General features: G+C 39.7%; 1 protein-coding gene across 7 annotated transcripts in view; it reads right to left on the reverse strand.

Moving 5' to 3' along the window:
- The window catches only part of ptpdc1a (protein tyrosine phosphatase domain containing 1a), a 144,753-nt gene that overhangs the window by 13,983 nt on the left and 112,585 nt on the right, over positions 1–18,185 (reverse strand). For all 7 annotated transcript variants that reach the window (XM_043708007.2, XM_043708008.2, XM_043708011.2 and 4 more), the window contains 2 exons: positions 9,390–9,527; positions 6,554–7,860 (listed from right to left, as the gene is read on the reverse strand). In XM_043708007.2, the coding sequence (XP_043563942.2) occupies positions 6,554–7,860; positions 9,390–9,527 (1,445 nt within the window). The remainder of the gene's footprint in view (positions 1–6,553; positions 7,861–9,389; positions 9,528–18,185) is intronic.

Here is an 18,185-nt window from a genome sequence, read left to right on the forward strand (position 1 = left end):
TACCCTTAAAAGATCTGACAATCGTTTTCACATTCCTGGCTGATCAATTCTCATATTTTATCTTTTCCTTTGACAGGGTAAATGTGATGAGGAGAGAATCTCAAACTAGTGAACATAGTTCACAACAAAGGGACCACTCTTTTAAAACTGAGATGTGAAGGAACGTCTTCTCCCAGACCTATAAATGTCTGGAGTAAAGTACCACAGAAAGATGTGGAGACTCAATCACAAAGTTCTAAAAGGGTAGTACATAGACTTTTTAAAAATATTGGTGAGTCCTGAATTATAATGAGCTTGCACAACTGAAGAGTTGAGGCCTACGGAAGATCAGACATGTTGTTGAGTGACAGACATATTTGAAGGGCCAAATAGCCTACTCATGCTTCTATTTCTATTGTTCTTATACTCTTTTACGATTGCTAATTAAACCTGCTTAGATCTAAAATTAGTTTGCCCCCAAGTTGATTTTACAATGCCAGAAACTTTTCTAAACCTCATCCTCTAGATTGCTTTTGCTAAATTGCTTTATCCAGTCTACATGAAGGTCCCCATGCTAATTACATTCCACTTAGCAGAATCTCCGAGCACCTTTTGCTTAAAGGTTAATGTCACCATTGTTAGGAGGCCTATAAACTACTCCCTCCAGTATTTATTGACCATTGTTAAAAGAGTATACTGTATACAAATAAAAGTCTTTCCTGGTAACCATGAAAAACATCTGGGAATAGCTTCCATACTCGTCACCTTTTGTACAACTTTGAAAAACCAAACGAGGCATTATGTCAATATTTAATGAAATTATGCAGGGAGCAATTAGAAACCTTTTTGAAAATAAGAAGTTAGGTTTAAACCTAACTTATTTAACATCCAAAACTCAATGCCTTAATAAGAAATTTTCAATAAATTATAATACAATTAAAGGGCTAAAAAAAGTTCAAATTTACCATGGAACTGTTGTAAAATTTATTCAGTTCAAAAGAATTCAGCCTTAAATGGGAAGGGTTTTGGCTTGTCATAACATTTGTCAAACTGTGTAAACACTATCTGTACAATCACCACCAGAGTGCATGTGCAGTTTATAGTAACAGGATACGAGTTTCCAAATGACTTCTTGCCATTTCTTCTTGGAGATCAAAGCAACAACTTTGAAGTTGAATGCTGAAATTCATGAAGCCACAGATGTTAATTTCAACTCAAGCCAATTTATTCACCAATTCTAAACTCTTCAAAACTTGAATATATAATGTAAATGCATTACTTCCCATAAATTGGATGTTGATGATAATTCATCATTATTATGGTGAATGATGTAAATCAGCTGTATAACATTGCATGATACTCTCTTCGAACCAAAATGCCTGCTGCTGAAAAACAAATAATGGTTTGAATATTAATCAAAGCTGCCTGAACAAATCCAAAATTGAAAAGGTGGGGATATAATTAATTGTAGAACTGATCAAGGGAAATAGCTTCAATGTCAGATGTTTAATAAATTGTCAAAGGTATTTCTCATAGTTTGAGAGAAATTAGATATAAAGGAATTGGATAAAATATATTTGAAGGAGAAAACATTTAAAAAGATGTAGGAAAGATTTAGCGGGTGGAACTACTGAAACATTCTTCGAAAAAGTCAATGCACAACTTAGTGGATTGAGAGGTCTCCTGTTGTGTGTGCCATTCTATGGTTCTACAGTATAGAGTTGTTCTGTAGCACAGAATACATTGGTCACATTTAGCACAACCTACTAAGATGAAGTTGGATGGTCAACGATTACATATTTGAAAACAAGGTACCAAGTCATGCATGGAGAAAGCGAGGAGATCAGAGTCGAGTGTGGGGTTTTGGAAAAACACAACAGGTCAGGCAGCATCCAAGGAGCAGGAGAATTAATGTTTCGGGCATAAGCCCTTCATCAGGAACCAAGTCATGCATGTATGCTCCAAGATATAGTGATATCTTGACAGAACTTCTCATATTAAGGTTAACAAAAATATACAGATTGATAGGATGGGAGGTATGGCCAGATAATCAAGCACCACAAATCCATGAGTCAAACGATTGAATGAAAATGCTTATTATAGGTCACCAAAATACCTGGTTGATTCACTTTTAGACTGCAATCCAGAAGAAGTGAGACCTTTGTCAGGCTGCTTTACTGAGCTCAAAATATCAGTTTATTATAAAACAAAACTCATTCTGAAAAAAAAGGGGTGAAACTGCTTAACATCTAAGCTATAATTTAGAATCAGAATATATCTTTTCAATCCCAAAACAGAGACTCACACAAAAAAAACTCTGCAAAGGTGATTTGATAACAAAGGACAAAAGAAAAACAATTTTCTTGGCCAACAGTTTGGAAGTAAAGGATAGGATTTGACGGATTCTCTAGGTCAATGACGTTTCTTGTTGATGAAATGAATTACTATCCGTTGTAGACGAATGGAAGATCTTTTCAAACAAGGCTGCAGTTTGGTTGGAAATCAAATATACAGAGGAACCTCGATTATCCGAATACCAATTATCCAAAAATCGGATTATCCAAAGGAGATCTCGAGGTCGCGACAGAAACATTACAACAAAGACTGTGTCCAACACTGATCGCGTCTTTTGTCTACAGTGATTAAAAGTGCTGCCGAGATCAGACCTGGACTGATGGGAGCACAAGCACCATCTCTAAATCACTGACCTCCCACCTCCCCCCTCCCTCTCTTCCCACACTTTCCCTGGAGTTCTGCACAGACGTGTACCCTTCCCCAGATAATCTCTCTAACACTGTCCTGTACAGTGCAGAGGTTGGAACCTGTCAAAAGGTTTTGTGTGTGTGTACGCACACGTGCTGTTTGGAGACTCACAAAAGGCATTAGCAGCAGCAGCAGTCTTGTTGTTGGTGTCCAGTCCGGCTGCCCCAGAGAGGGGGCGGGCCAGGGGATGTGTGGTGTGGATGGGGGTTGTCGGGGGGTGTTGTGTTGGATAGGGTTTGGGGGGGCGGGCGGGGTCAGTGTTGGATGGGGTTTGGGTGCAGGCAGTGGGGCGGTGTTGGATGGGATTGGGGGGCCGGATGGGGGCGGTGTTGGACAAGGTTTGGGGACGGTGTTTGGTGGGGTTTGGGTGCAGGCAGTAGGGTGGTGTTGTATGGTGTTTGGGGGGGTCAGGCGGGGGCAGTATTGGACGGGGTTTGAGGACGGGTGGGGTGGTGTTGGACGGGGTTTGGGGAGGTGGATGGGGGCGATGTTGGACAAGGTTTGGGGGTGGTGTTGGGTGGGGTTTGGGTGCAGGCAGTAGGGTGGTGTAGGATGGGGTTGGGGGCAGGCGGGGGCGGTGTTGGACGGGGTTTGAGGACGGGTGGGGCGGTGTTGGACTGGGGTTTGGGGAGGCGGACAGTGGGGTAGTGTTGGACAGGGTTTGGGGGCAGGCAGGGGCGATGTTGGACGGAGTATGGGGGGCAGGCGATGGGGCGATGTTGGATGGGGTTTGGGGGGGGCGGGCAATGGGGCAGTGTTGGATGGGGGGTTGGGGGATCGGGCAGTGGGACAGTGTTGGACGGGGGGGTTGGGGTGGGCAGGCAGTGGGGCAGTGTTGGGGGCAGGCGGTGGACAGTATTGGGGGTGTGCGAGAGCTTGTCTTCTGAACGGGAAGCAGACATAATAAAAAATTCCGAGCCCCAGAGGAAACGCATTGAATTGATTAACCAAATAATCAATTATCCAAACAAAATAGTGCCTGCCCATCTTGTTCGGATAATCAAGGTTCCTCTGTATTCATGTCTTTGGACAGTGGTCCCAGTTCAGAATTTCAGGTTCACAAGCTAATCAAAATACTGACGTGTGGAAACTCTTATCAGGTATGCCAAAAAGGGGGCGATTTTGCAGCCAGACTACAGCTTTGAAGGTTTCCGTCCCTTCCTCTTTGACCCCCTAGGATTGTGAAACCAAAAACCAAATCCAGAAAGAGTTGCTAAGTAACCATCAGCACAGGAATGCCCAAAGTTTCTTCCAAAACCAGGTCATCCAGTAATTACAGGCAATTAACCTTATATCTCATCTCCCCAAGTGTTATTTTCCAAAGTTATTTAACATTCTGTAACTAGTAGACGGGTCACAGCCCACGTTAAACTGTTGACCTTCCTTTCAAGAAAACACAGGTCCCTTTCAAACGTTTGGTAAAAACCCCATTTTAATCCTGAAAGTAACCAAACAGTTTAATACCTTCCAGTTCTCCACATAATCTATGAATATAGGTATGTATTCCCTTCAATAAGATAAACTAGATATATATTTTTTACAGCGAAACTTGTGTTGCGTTACAGGAGTTCTATACAATTTTTATAACACAGATGGAGGGATTGAAGTGGAAAGACCTCAGAACCAAAAAGTATTAAGAATGCCTGTTCTAATATAAAATCTTCAGAAACAGTAATTATAATTGGTCAACTAACTTTCAGCAACAATAAATAAGACCCAGGAAGGCTAATAGCTACCACTGCTTCTAAGTTTTAAAATTTAAAACAATAGGTGATATTGCAATTTGTCAAAAATACACTTTTATCACTCATCCTCACCAATTTATATCGTATGTTTAGGAGGCCGCTCACATTAGGTTGACACATGAAATTCTCACTGGACCATTTAAATTGATTTTATTGTTAATGCTCAAATTGAAATAAAATTCAAATAGGATCGAAATTCATCCATTTGATGACTGCAAAAATATACCAGATGAATTGAGCAAAAATGGCAAAAGTTTACAACTTTCATGTAACAATGATATGGAAATGCTGGTTTTGGACTGGGGTGTACAAAGTTAAAAATCGTACAACACCAGGTTATAGTCCAACAGGTTTAATTGGAAGCACTTGCTTTCGGAGCGCTGCTCCTTCATTAGGACAGAACCACCTGATGAACGAGCAGTGCTCTGAAAGCTAGTGCTTCCAATTAAACCTGTTGGACTATATAACCTGGTTTTGTGCGATTTTTAACTTCATGTAACAAAGCAGAAAAGAAACACAATATAAAAACTAACAAATATTAGCAGTCAGGGGTAGTGCAATGTTGGAGTATAATTAAATAATTTGTCAAAGCTTTTTAGATTGTACTTATCAGGACGATCCTAAGGATATCAATGTAGACAGGAAAACAAAAAAAACATATACTATGAGAAGACTGCGCTGTTTGATTGTTCAGTGAACTCCAATTGATAAAGGCACTGTCATAGAAAATAATCCAGTTCGGAGATGACTGACAGTCAACTGCCAGATGTTGTTTAAACTTTAAACTGTTCATCCATTCTGAAGAAGTCATATTGGATTTGAAAAATTAATTGATTGTGTTTTCACAGATGCTGCCGGACCAGTTTAGTTCTCGAAGCATCACTTTTTGTTTAAATTTAATAAACTGTTCATAGTCAATCAACTCATACTGCAAAAGTTAAAGCAATGCCCAACATCAGAAGAAATTATGCAATTGGACAAAATTTGCTAAATAATCCTAAGAATTACACAGACAAACAATTTCAGATTGCCATTCAGACTTTGTGTGACACACTTCAAAGTTGTACATATTAATACAATATATTCACACATTGTGCTTGCTTCAATTTAACAAAATAAGTGACAGACATTCTCTAGTTCATTCCTCAGCAAAATGCATTGACCAACCTGCCTGGTTTAAATTTAAAGGAAGTTTGGCAGTTAACTGACAGAAAATGGTCCAATCTAAAATGGCCCAACTTCCATGATACACCTCTAGCAGTCAGCACTCACTTCTCAGACTATAAATGCTGTTTTTCCTTTGTCATGGGTATTCTAGCAAATGTCCTATGAGCGCAAGACATAAAGCTTCAACAAAATGTGTCTTTTTTCACAAATATTCAAAAATTCTCCTTGCTTAGGCAAGCATTCTTCAGCTGCAATCTGGAGAAATAAGATAAATCCACCCAAATGTAAGACGCTGTTGTCATTTTGTTTTAAAATGGGATTCATGTTGCTCAGTCTTGGTTATTTGATTAGTCATGACCTTCTTTGGTTATTACATATGAGTAAACAATTAATGATTTGTAAAAACGTCTTCACAATCTGCCAATAATTCAATTTTTACATCAGCATTATATACAACACTGTTTTCTTGGAATTAAACAGAGTGAAATTGGAAATCATAAACAATAATCTTGAAGAGCCGAGGTATGTGCTTCCACTAAACTTCAGTTTCAAATGTTCTTTAAACTGTGAAGGTAACTGCTATTGATAAAAATAAATAGGAATTCAAAGGTGCTACAGAGGTGGGAAGAGGTGTTGTTTTGTGAGGCCCAGTCATGGCTAAAGAGATTGAAAATCCTGTGTTTCATGTCACTGCCAGTTTTTTTTAAGTATAATACAGAGTCAATGATAGTCTGTGTTGAATTGAGGGGTTTGTTGATATTTAAAATCTAGGAGACAGTGAATTAGTCGGAAAGAGTCAGAAAAGGTGAAAGATGGGAACTGATCTTATATCATTCATGTCAGAAGTGGAAATCATAATATTTAGGTTTGTATTACAAACGTTTTGCAGAATAACTTACCTGCCACATTTCAACTTTATCCATGAGTTCTTCATCAAAGTCCATGCAAAACGCCATGGCTTTTCCTGCTGCCAACCTTCTTCCTTCAATGCTCAATTCTGACTGTATAGTGATACATGGAACATCTTCAGCTGACCAGTTAGCTGTTCTTTCCTCATCCCCAAACACAAACATTTTTTTGTGATTTAAAGAAGCTTTATCTGTAGATTGTTTGCAAACTGAAGAAGAGAATAAACTTTCCTTAGCAGGCCTGGCATTCTGTTTACTAGCAGCACTGGTCCTCGTACATTCTTCTGCATTAATATCACTAGTGCCATGAGAAGTGATAACTGTATCAGGTGCTTCAGAAATCAAATATTTCAGCGCAGCAGCTGTAGTTGATGATCTTAAGGAAAATGTTCTATGAATTTCTTTTGATAGTTTTCTCCTTACAAAAAGAGGAGATTCCACTTTTGGGTCATTTGCATTACAAGATTTTTGACATTCCCATTGATTAGATTTAAAAGTAAATGATGGACTTTGCTTAATAAGACAAAGCTCTGGTACTTTCAGAACTGTTGGGCTGATCTGATTTGTGTCCACTGGCATTGGACTGGGCTGTCTGAGATTGAGCTGAGACAAACTTTGCTGATGGAACTTGCTGGAGAAAGCAACCTGTGTGGGTACTGTAAAAGGTGTTTCACTTTGCTCTGTAAAGAGTTCAGCTCTATGAAGATCTGATTCACTGTAGCTGAGACGTTTTTTCAAATGAGACAATGGCTGAAGGAAGTCTGCATTACGCCTTTTCCAAAGAGGGTCAAATTCTTGTTCACTCATCAATGCTGAATCGTTGGGAATAAATTCAGTCACAGTGTGCTCAAAATGATCTCCCATATCAAAGCCTTGGCCATCAAATTCTTTATCCAGTTGCACTACCCCTAATTGTGACACTGTTTTTTCAATTTCAGCTGTAAGATCTGGGATTTCTATATTACCTTCTTCAATCAATTGCCTGTTTTCTGCAAAGTCTAATAACAATTTGCAGGTCAGATGAATTATTTTTGGGACATGTCTGAGTTGTCGTGCTTCATATCCGTGCAGCAGGTGGCGCTGGCGAATGAGATACTGAGAGACTGTAACAGCATGGGCTCTTGGATCACAGCAGGAAAATACATTTCGTAATGGAATCAGGAACTGGGAAAATTCCCGCACACACAACAACTGCCCACGAGTCTGAATTGCATTTGGCCTCTTAGCACGAACAAACAGTATTGCTTGGTCTGCACTCATTCTTGTTGCAAAGACTAGGTAACAAGCTGTTAGTACACCTAAGGAGATACAAGGGAATATCAAAATTAAACAAAGTTATTCAGAATTAAATATCCTTTGACTTGAATATGCAATATAGAAATAAAACCTTTTTTTGTTTTTCCTACATTATAGTAAAGGCATGTCAGATAAAATTTCAGATGTTTAGAATGAAATATCTCTAAACCAAGCAGCAAAGGAAATATATATGTAAAAATAGCTGTGTCCAAAAAGGTGAATTTCCATTGTCAGATTAAATGCTCCTATGAACTGGGGTGAGAAAATGTCCGCAGAAGACTTTCTATAACTTCTCAAAAAATAACACATCCCAATGATCTAGGAGATACCAATCACTTCCTTGAAAACCACAGGGTAATGCATGGTCTGGTAATAACCAAAGAAAAAACTGCACTGAACATTAGGCAAGATATTCTGAAGAAAGAAAGAGTTTCTTACATTACTGAACACTAAGTTTAATCCTCTAGCTGCAGACCCATGTATGTCACTCTCATACCCAGTATGTAAGTGCATCAAATAACAATCACCTCCCCAACACGATGAGATTAATTGGATCATTAGCTTCTCTCTATTTGCCTTAAGTTTAAGAGCAATATCTTAAAAATTAGACCAAGATATTTCAATAATAAAATTAAGAGACACTTCTGGTGTTAGAAGTCTGGAACACATTCCTACAGCCAATTGATGGCAGAGAAATTATTGATTTCAATTCAAAATTGATATATTTTTGCCAACTAAGAGTACAAAGGATCTCATGAAGTTAATGTGCATTTCAGCACTGACCTCACTGAATGATGGAAAGGTTTGAGGGGCTAAATAGCCTGCTGTGTTTGTATGTGTTTGAACACCTTAACTCAAGCATCTAGCAAGAAACCTTGATATTTTGGAACTCCTGGTCATGACTGCAGAGAACATGGCCCCGACTTGAAGATCTGCTGTATAACATTGCCATAAGCGTATCTAAGGTGCAATTTTACTCTCATCCAAACAGGCAAGAATCTCAGTCTGTTAAATAACAGCAAAGGCAGAAGCATCTTCAGTAATGTACCAAAGGTACATGTAAACTGCCTACCTTGCAGTCATGGCCTCTTGTTCATGATCACTTACCAAATATGCATTGTTTCCCAATAGAAGATGCAAGAGCACTTCCTGAATCTAGGCATCCTGACAGCTCTTCCCTGATATGTCATAATAACTGTATTACACACTCCAACTTAGTATAGCAGAGCTAATTCCTCAAGATGCAGACACTTGCAGCTTTATGGTTGCCCAGATTCTCAATGCTCGGCAGAAACTCCCACAATTCTGCAGTCACGGCAGAGCATTAGACTGTCTAACATTAAGTTAGATATTAATTACCATTTGTGCATGTAATCAAGTTAGCTTATTGTAAACAATGACACTTACTATGAACTTTAATATGGTTTAGTAAATAACATAATCAATCAAATAAGTATTTGGTTGATATTGAATTCTGACAGAAGACCACAAACACCTACAGATAAAAACTACAAAGAGGTACCGTGTTTACCTGTCCTTCCAAGTCCAGCATGACAGTGAATAGCCACTTTTCCTTCTTGTAGGGCAAAAGCCATAACTTTGACCATGTCAAGAATTGTGGTAAGAGAAGCCACGCCATAGTCTTTCCATCCAAAATTATAAAAGTAATCTGGAAACAAAAGTTTAAAAATATATTCATTAAATTTTAAGTGTGGATGAAGTTTTTGGTTTGTTTGTTCATGTCCTTTAAAGACTAAATGGATTTTTTCCTTAGAATCTTTGTATAGGAAAAGTTTGCAATGTTCCTGGACTTAATTTGCAGTCTGACTGCAGACAGAGAAGAAGCTCTGATTTTCAATTTGACACCAATTAGATGGGATGGTTTGCACCATAGTTTTCTGAGGTTAGCTCAATGGCATAACATCAAATACAACCTTGGACAAGATTTGGAGATGCCAGTGTTGGACTGGGGTGTACAAAGTTAAAAATCACACAACATCAGGTTATAGTCCAACAGGTTTAACTGGAAGCACACTAGCTTTCGGAGCGATGCTCCTTCACCTGATGAAGGAGCGTCGCTCTGAAAGCTAGTGTGTTTCCAATTAAACCTGTTGGACTATAACCTGATGTTGTGTGATTTTTAACCTTGGACAAGGATAGGAAGCACTTAAATAGGAAATTACATGGAAACAAAATTTAGGAAGAAAGGAGCAATTAGGTTATCAAAATAAGAGGAATTTTGGAAAGCCAATGGAATAGTTTCGAAGGCATAACAACTAATTGGAGGTCTTTAGCAAGGCTAAAGGGACAAGAATCTAAGCAGTCACAGGCAAAAATGAAAAGTAGATACAAGATGTCGGTACAAACTGACAGCAATTGTCAGAACAGCCTTGCATTATTTCTTTCATGAAATGGGGATCTTGTTGGCAATACCAGCATTTGTTGCTCATTTCCAAGAGCCTTTGAAGTAAGTGGCTCTTGGAAAATGGTTAAGAGTTAACCATATTGCTGTGGGTCTGGAATCATATATAGACTAGACTAGATAAGGATGGGAGATTTCCATCTCTTGATGACATCAGTAAACCAAATGGGTTGAAACAACAATGTTTTCAATGGTCACCATTCCTGAATCTAGCTTTCCACTCCAAGTTAATTTAAATTCAACTATCTGCTGTGGTGGGAATTGAACCCATATCCTTGAGTATTAAACTGGGCCAATAGACTATGGACTGCTAGGTCAGTGACATTACCACTATGCCAACATTTTTCCTTACCCACCACCAATTACATGACTTTTCAAGTCATGGCCATGTTGTTGAAGCCACTTGCAAAGAAAGTGTGATTTGGTGCTACTCCAAAAGTCAATCTCTAAAGGTTTACTTTTAACACTATCACTCCTGGGACATGTGCACCGTTGACAAGGCTCTTACTTGTCACCTATCCCAAGCTGCCTTTGAGAAAGTGATGATGAGTTACAATTCATTTGCTCTATCTACACCCATAGCAGGGTCAGAGCAGGAATTTCAGATCATGGACCAGGTGACAATAAAGGAACAATGAAGTTTCAAATGAGCCGGTATATGGGATTAGATTAGATTACATTACATTATTTACAGTGTGGAAACAGGCCCTTCGGCCCAACAACTCCACACCGACCCGCCAAAGCGTAACCAACCCAGACCCATTCTCCTACATTTACCCCTTCACCTAACACTACGGGCAATTTAGCATGGCCAATTCACCTAACCTGCACATTTTTATTGTGGGAGGAAACTGGAGCACCCGGAGGAAATCCGGGCAGACACGGGGAGAATGTGCAAACTCCACACAGAGTCGCCTGAGGCGGGAATTGAACCCGGGTCTCTGGCGCTGCGAGGCAGCAGTGCTAACCACTGTGTCACCGTGCCGCCCACAAACGATTTGGAGAATAACTTGCAGGCAGGGTTCACACTTGTCCACTGCACATGTCTTTCTCGGATTGTACCGGTCATGGTTTAGAAAATGGATCTAAGGCGGCTCAGTGGTTAGCACTGTTGCCTCACAGCACGAGGGGCCCAGGTTCAATTCCTGCCTCGGGCAACTGTCTGTATGGAGTTTGCACATTCTCCCTGTATCTGCGTAGGCTTCCTCCAGGTGCCCCAGTTTCCTCCCACAATCCAAGGTCAGGTAAATTGGCCATGCTAAGTTACCCATAGTGTTAGGTGCGTTAGTCAGGGGTAAATATAGGGTAGGGGAATATGTCTGGGTGGGTTAGTCCTCGGAGGGTCAGTGTAAACTTGTTGGGCCGAAGGGCCTGTTTCCATACTGTAGGGAATCTCATCTCTTCTAATTAGATATCCTGGGTACCTACATTCAGCAAACATTATTATATTAGAAATAGGTAATGATAAACCATACTGTCACCAAACCTTACCGTTCTCTGCACTGACCCCTGCATTTTGAAGTTCTCATTTCTTGGTGACTAGAACTGCTTACATTATTCAAACTGCAATTTCAATCACCATGAAATTCAATCAATGTATCTTATAAATTGCATTTTCCTATTCTGATCTTGTATTTTGTGATCCTGTTCGCTTTGTTGATTACTAATGTGCAATAATCAATCATGTTTAATTTTTAATTTACTTGGACTCTATTGGGCTGCACGGTAGCTCAGTGATTAGCACTGCTGCCTCACAGCACCAGGGACACTGGTTCGATTCCACTCTCGGGCGACTATTTGTGTAGAGTTTACACATTCTCCCTGTGTCTGCATGGATTTCCACCAGGTGCTCAAGTTTCCTGCCACAGTCCAAAGATGTGCCGGTTAAATGGGTTAGTCATGCTAAATTGCCCATAATGTTCAGGGATTGGCAGGTCAGTGGACTACCCATGGGAAATGCAGGGTTACAGGGATAGGGCAGTAGGATGGGTCTGAGCATTCCGAAGAATGTTCTTCAGAGGATCAATGGCCCAAATGGCCTGCTTCCACATAAGGGATCCTATGACTAGATCTTGTTCATCTAGCAAGACTGTGGAATTATTCATGGCATATTAGTAATCTGTTTTTTTCTATTATACCTGACATAAATGTTTAAGGGGATCAGTCAGCTTACTTGGGCTGGACAACCAGCATAGCTTCAATTCCTGCACTGGCTGGTTACCACAAAGGATTTTCCCTCTCAACCTCGTCCCTCTGTGGAGGTGTGGTGACCTTCCAGTGAAACCACTACCAATCGTCTCTCTTGAATGAGAGTGTAGCCTGATGGTCCAGTAAAATTATGGTGACATCACCTTTACATGAATATTTTTCTGCCATTGTTCAATTTACATATCTTGTCCAACTCCTTCTGTTATCTCCAAACTACTTTCAGTCCCTAGTCTGGTATCATCTGCAAATTTAACCAGTTTCTACATCAAAAGTGATTACATAAATTAGAAACAGCAGTGATTCCAGCATTGCGCCTTGAGGCATTCCACTCATTATTCTGCAATCATACATAACTCAAACACTTACACATTGTTTCCTATGGTTCAACCAGTTTTATCGATTCCTAGAAATTACCCTGAATCCCTACAGTTTTGAATTGAATCATTAACCTTTTCTTGTGTAATATTTATGGAAGTTGTGGTACACCACAGCATAGGTTTAAACACAGTTCATTTGAGTTGTCACTTCCTCACAGAAGTTAAAATCTGTACACAGTGTAATCGTGTAGGGTTCGGATCCTCAGCTATTCTGATATTCTTATAAATGCACTTGATAAAGCTTGCGAAGTACACAAATTGAAGATATGTGTTGGAAAAATATCACAAAGTAGGAATACTGGGAAAGTTCTATCATTGGCAAGATGTGACAAGCAATGCTATCAAGCTATTCACAATAGGGATGTACCTGGCTACACTGTATAAAGTAGGGAAGTCACCACGATATGGTCAGGCCACACTATGTTGTAGTGGTTGAAGTAATGGTTGAAGTTGTATGTGAAAGTAGCACCTGAGGATTGTAAACATTTCATACCTGTTCAAAAAGGGATCATAAAGGTAAGAATAAGAAAAAGGCGGGTAACTACAGGCCAGTCAGCCTAACACTGGTGGTGCAGAACCCTCATAAACACTAATGCAAATAAAACTTCATCGATGCTTGAAAAATAAACAAAATACTGTAATTTTAAGCAGATTGTGAGAACAGAGACACAACGATACATACACAAACTTTTGAAACTGGCAGGACAAGATGAGAAAGTTGTTAATAAGGCATGCAAAATCTTCAGTTTTATAAACAGAAAGATAAAAAAGTTCTGCTCAATGTTTTGTGATGAAATCCATTATTCTGTTTCCATTTGTAATTTACAAGTCACCTGTGTAAATTTCATAACATTCAGGAACAGCTATGCTTGGTTTTGCCTAGTAATAATAGCAGGACGTGTTGTAACATTTTCAATAGATCACACAGAACAGTCAGAATTAGTCAAAACTGAGAAGGGACTGAAGCAAAGATGTGGTTTCAGACAGCACAAGGGCTATAAGGAGATTCCAGGCAGTTAAACACAGTAGTTGTCCTGGGACTCTTAGGGCTCAAAAAAAGTCTGTGAACCATAATACTTCATGTAACTGTGAAGTGCAGGCATGAAGGAAGTCCACATGTAGTATTTGCATGGCGCAGCTGAGCAAGATCAGAATTCAGAGAATTATAGGAGTAGTACCAGTTTGGCGAAGCTAGCTGTCTGCAGACAGAACTTTGGGTAAGCACTGGAGTTGAGTTCCCAGAATCCAGGGAGCGCAATCACAAAAATGATAAGTGAATTGAAGTCATTGAGGCAGCATAACGATCTAGATGAAGGAACTGAGGGAATTCTGGCTAAGTTTGCAGACAATACAAAGATAGGTGAGGGACTGGTAGCATTGAGGATGCAGGGATGCTGCAGAAGGATTTGGACAGATTAGGAGAGTGAGTAAAGAAATGGTAGATGGAGTACAACATGGGAAAGTGTGAGGTCATGTACTCTGGTAGGAAGAATAGAGACATGGACTATTTTCTAAATGGAGAGAAAATTCAGAATTCTGAAGTGCAAACAGACCTGGGAGTTCTAGTCCAGGATTCTCTCAAGGTAAACTTGCAGGTTGAGTCAGTAGTTAGGAAGGCAAATGCAATGACGGCATTTATTTTGAGAGGACTTAAATATAAAAGTAGAGCTGTACTTCTGAATCAGACCACATTTGGAGTATTGCGTGCTGTTTTGGGCCCCATATCTCAGGAAGGATGTACTGACCCTGGAGGGTGTTCAGAGCAAGCTCACAAGAATGGTACCAGGAATGAAAAGCTTAATGTATGAGGAACATATTTGGGTTTTTACTCAATGGGGTTTAGAAGGATGAGGGGTGGCCTAATTGAAATGTACAGAATACTGAATGTCCTGGACAGAATGGATGTTAGGAAGATGTTTCCAGTGGTAGGAGAGACAAGGACATGGGCACAATCTTAGAGTAAAGGTAAGACCTTTCAGAACAGAAATAAGGAGAAACTTCTTCAGCCAAAGAATGGTGAATCTATGGAATTCACTGCCACAGAAGGCTGTGGAGGCCAGGTCATTGAGTATATTTAAAGACTGAGATAGATAGTTCTTGAGTATCAAGGGTTACGGGAGAAAATGGAAGAATGGGGTTGAGAAACTTCTCAGCCATGATTGAATGAAAGAGCAGACTTGATGGGCTGAACGGCCTAATTTCTGCTCCTATATCTTATGGTCGTATAATTGAGGGACTTATAAAGCTACATCTGAAAAGGATTTTTTTTCCAAAGTATTGATGAGATTTGATGACATAATGTCACAAGTATCAGGGTATTGCTAAGAAACCTGCTGATTAGTAAAGGAATCAAAAGGTTATGGCGAAATGGCAGGAGAATGGGGTTGAAAAATATATCTTTCCTGAATTATTACTAGGGATGAACAATTTCAGTTCCATGGAGAGGTTAGAAAAAATAGTGTGTTGTTCTTACAGCTGAGATGTTTCATGGGTGGGCAAATAACGTTATGCAAAGTCATTAAGAGTTTTGCTAAAGGAAATAAAAATAAACTGTTATCAGTGGCAAATGGTTCAGTAATCAGAAGGCACAGATTTATGATAATTCACAAAAAGAACCAGAAGTATCAAGGGGAAATCTATTTTTAAACATTGAGTGATGATAGGAACATAGGGAGAGAGGAAGTCCTAGAGAATAGCCAATATTGTCCCATTGCTTAAGAAGGGTAACAGGGATAATCCTTGAAATTACAGGTCTGTGAGTCTAATGGTAGTAGTAGGGAAATTATGAGAAAAGATTCTCAGGGACAAAGTCAATACGCATTTAGAAGTGAATGGACTTATTAGAATGATTTTGCGTGGGGGAGATCATGCCTCACTAACAAATTTTTTGAGGAGATGACAAAGATGATTGATGAGGGAAAGTGGTTGATATCATTTACATGGGCTTCAGTAAAATCTTTGACAAGGTTCCTCGTGGCAGACTGGTACAAAAGATGAAGTCACATGATATCAGGAGTGAGCTGACAAGATGGATACACAGCTAACTTAGTAATAGGAAACAGAAAGCAGCAGTGGAAGGATGCATTTTGGAATGGAGATTGTGACTAGTAGTGTTCCACAAAGATCAGTGTGGGATCTCTGCTGTTCGTGACCACATAAATGATTTGGAACAAAATTCAACTGATCTAATTAGTACGTTTGCAGATGATACAAAGATCAGTAGAGTTGTGGAAAGTGAGGAGGATTGTCAGAGGATACAGTAGGATATATATCAGTTGGAGGCATGAGCAGAAAAATGGCAGGTGAAGTTTAATCCGGACAAATGTGAAGTGATACATTTTGGAAGGTCAATTACAAGTGGAAATTGTACAGTGAATGGCAGAACCCTTACGAGTATTGATATGCAGAGAGATCTGAGTGTGCAGATCCACAGATCACTGAAGGTGGCAGTGCAGGTAGATAAGGTAATAAGAAAGGCCAAGGGCATGCTTGCGTTCATTGAAAGGGGCTTTGAGTATAAGGATAGACAAGTGATGCTGCAGTTTTAAAGAACTTTAATTAGGCCACACTTAGAATACTGCAAACAGTTCTGGTCACCACACTACCAGAAGGATGTGGATGCTTTGGCGAAGCTACAGAAAAGGTTTACCAGGACGTTGCCTAGTATGGGTATTTTAGCTATGCAGGAAGGTTGGATAGACTAGGTTTGTTTTCATTGGAATGCAGGAAGTTGAGGTGCAACCTGACAGAAGTTTATAAGATTGTGAATGGCAATGGATAGAGTGGAAAGCATGAAGCGAGCGGTCAACAATTAGGGGACACCAGTTCAATGTGCAAGGGGGGAAGATTAAAAGAGATGTGCAAGAGATGTTTTTCACTCAAAGGCTGGTGAGTGCCTGGAACATGTTGCCAGAGATGGTAGTGGAAGCAGACAGAATAGCAGCATTGGAGAAGCACCTGGATGAAGCATGAAGAGGAAGGGAATGCAGGGATATGGGTCCTGTCCAATTTTATTGGGAAGGGCAAAATGTGCTGGGACAGGCTTGGAGGTCACAAGAGCCTGTTCCTGTGCTGTATTGTTCTTTATTAAGTCTCTCAAACCTACTCCACCACTTAATACAATCATGACTGATCAAACATTTCAATGCCTTGTAGCCATTTTATCTTCTTAATGCCATTGATAGATTTCTGATTATCAATCTCGATTTTAAACACCCAAAATCTGAGCTTCCACAGATTCACAATCCTCAGTAATAAAAATTCCCTTCATCTTGGTCCAAATGGCATCCTCTTTATTTTTAATTTGAGCCCCAGGCTCTACACTCCCAAATCAGGAGAAACATCTTACCTGTATCTACCTTGTCTATCCCTTTAAATGTTTAGGAAGTTTCAATGAGATCACCTTGCAGCCTTTGAAACTCTAGAAAATACAGATCCACTTTTTCTACTTTTTTCTTTCCTGTTATCCTAGAACAAGTCTGGTGAACCTTGTTGCACTTCCTCTATAGCAACAAATCCTTCCTGAGGTAAGGAGAGCAAAATTACAAACAGTACTCTAAATGCAGTCAAGCCCAAGCTTCTATATAGTTAAAGAAACAATTCACTACTCCTGTACTCAAATCCTCTTGCAATAAAGAGTAAAGTTCTATTTGCCTTCCTAGTTGCTTGTTGAAATGTATGTTAGCTTTCAGTGACTTAGCAACAAGCATACATAGTTCCCTATATGTATCTACACTTTCTAATTTCTTATCATTTAACAAATACAGTACAGTGCACAAGTCTCTTCTCTCAAATTGGATAACTTCTCATTTTTCCAAATTATATTTCACCTGCCATGTTGTCAACCACTCAGTAAGCCTATCTAAATCTCCTGGAGTCACTTTAATATTCCTTGCAACATACATTCCTGCTTACAGATATGCAGCATGGAAACAAATAATTCAGTCCAACTAATCTATGCAAACCAGATATCCTATATAAATTGCCTGCATTTGGTCGATATCCCTCTAAACCCTTCCTATTAAAATATCCATCCAGATGCCTTTTAACTGTTGTAATCGTATTAGCCTCCATCACTTCCCCTGGCAGCTCATTCCAAACATGTACCATCCTCTGCATGAAAATGTTGACTCTTAGATTTCTTTTTGTATCTTTCCCCTCTCACCTTTAATCTATGCTCTCTAGCTTTGGATTCCCCCACCCCAGTGAAAAGACCTTGCCTGTTTATCCTATCCCTGCCCCTCATGATTTTATAAAGCTCTAAGGTCACCCCTCAGCCTCCAATGCTCCAGGGAAAATAGTGCTTCATATCATCTGTAAA

This window comes from Chiloscyllium plagiosum, unplaced genomic scaffold, assembly GCF_037043375.1.
Source record: "Chiloscyllium plagiosum isolate Xiang-an unplaced genomic scaffold, Cpla_swu_hap1 HiC_scaffold_14, whole genome shotgun sequence".
NCBI classification, from domain to species: Eukaryota; Metazoa; Chordata; class Chondrichthyes; order Orectolobiformes; family Hemiscylliidae; genus Chiloscyllium; species Chiloscyllium plagiosum.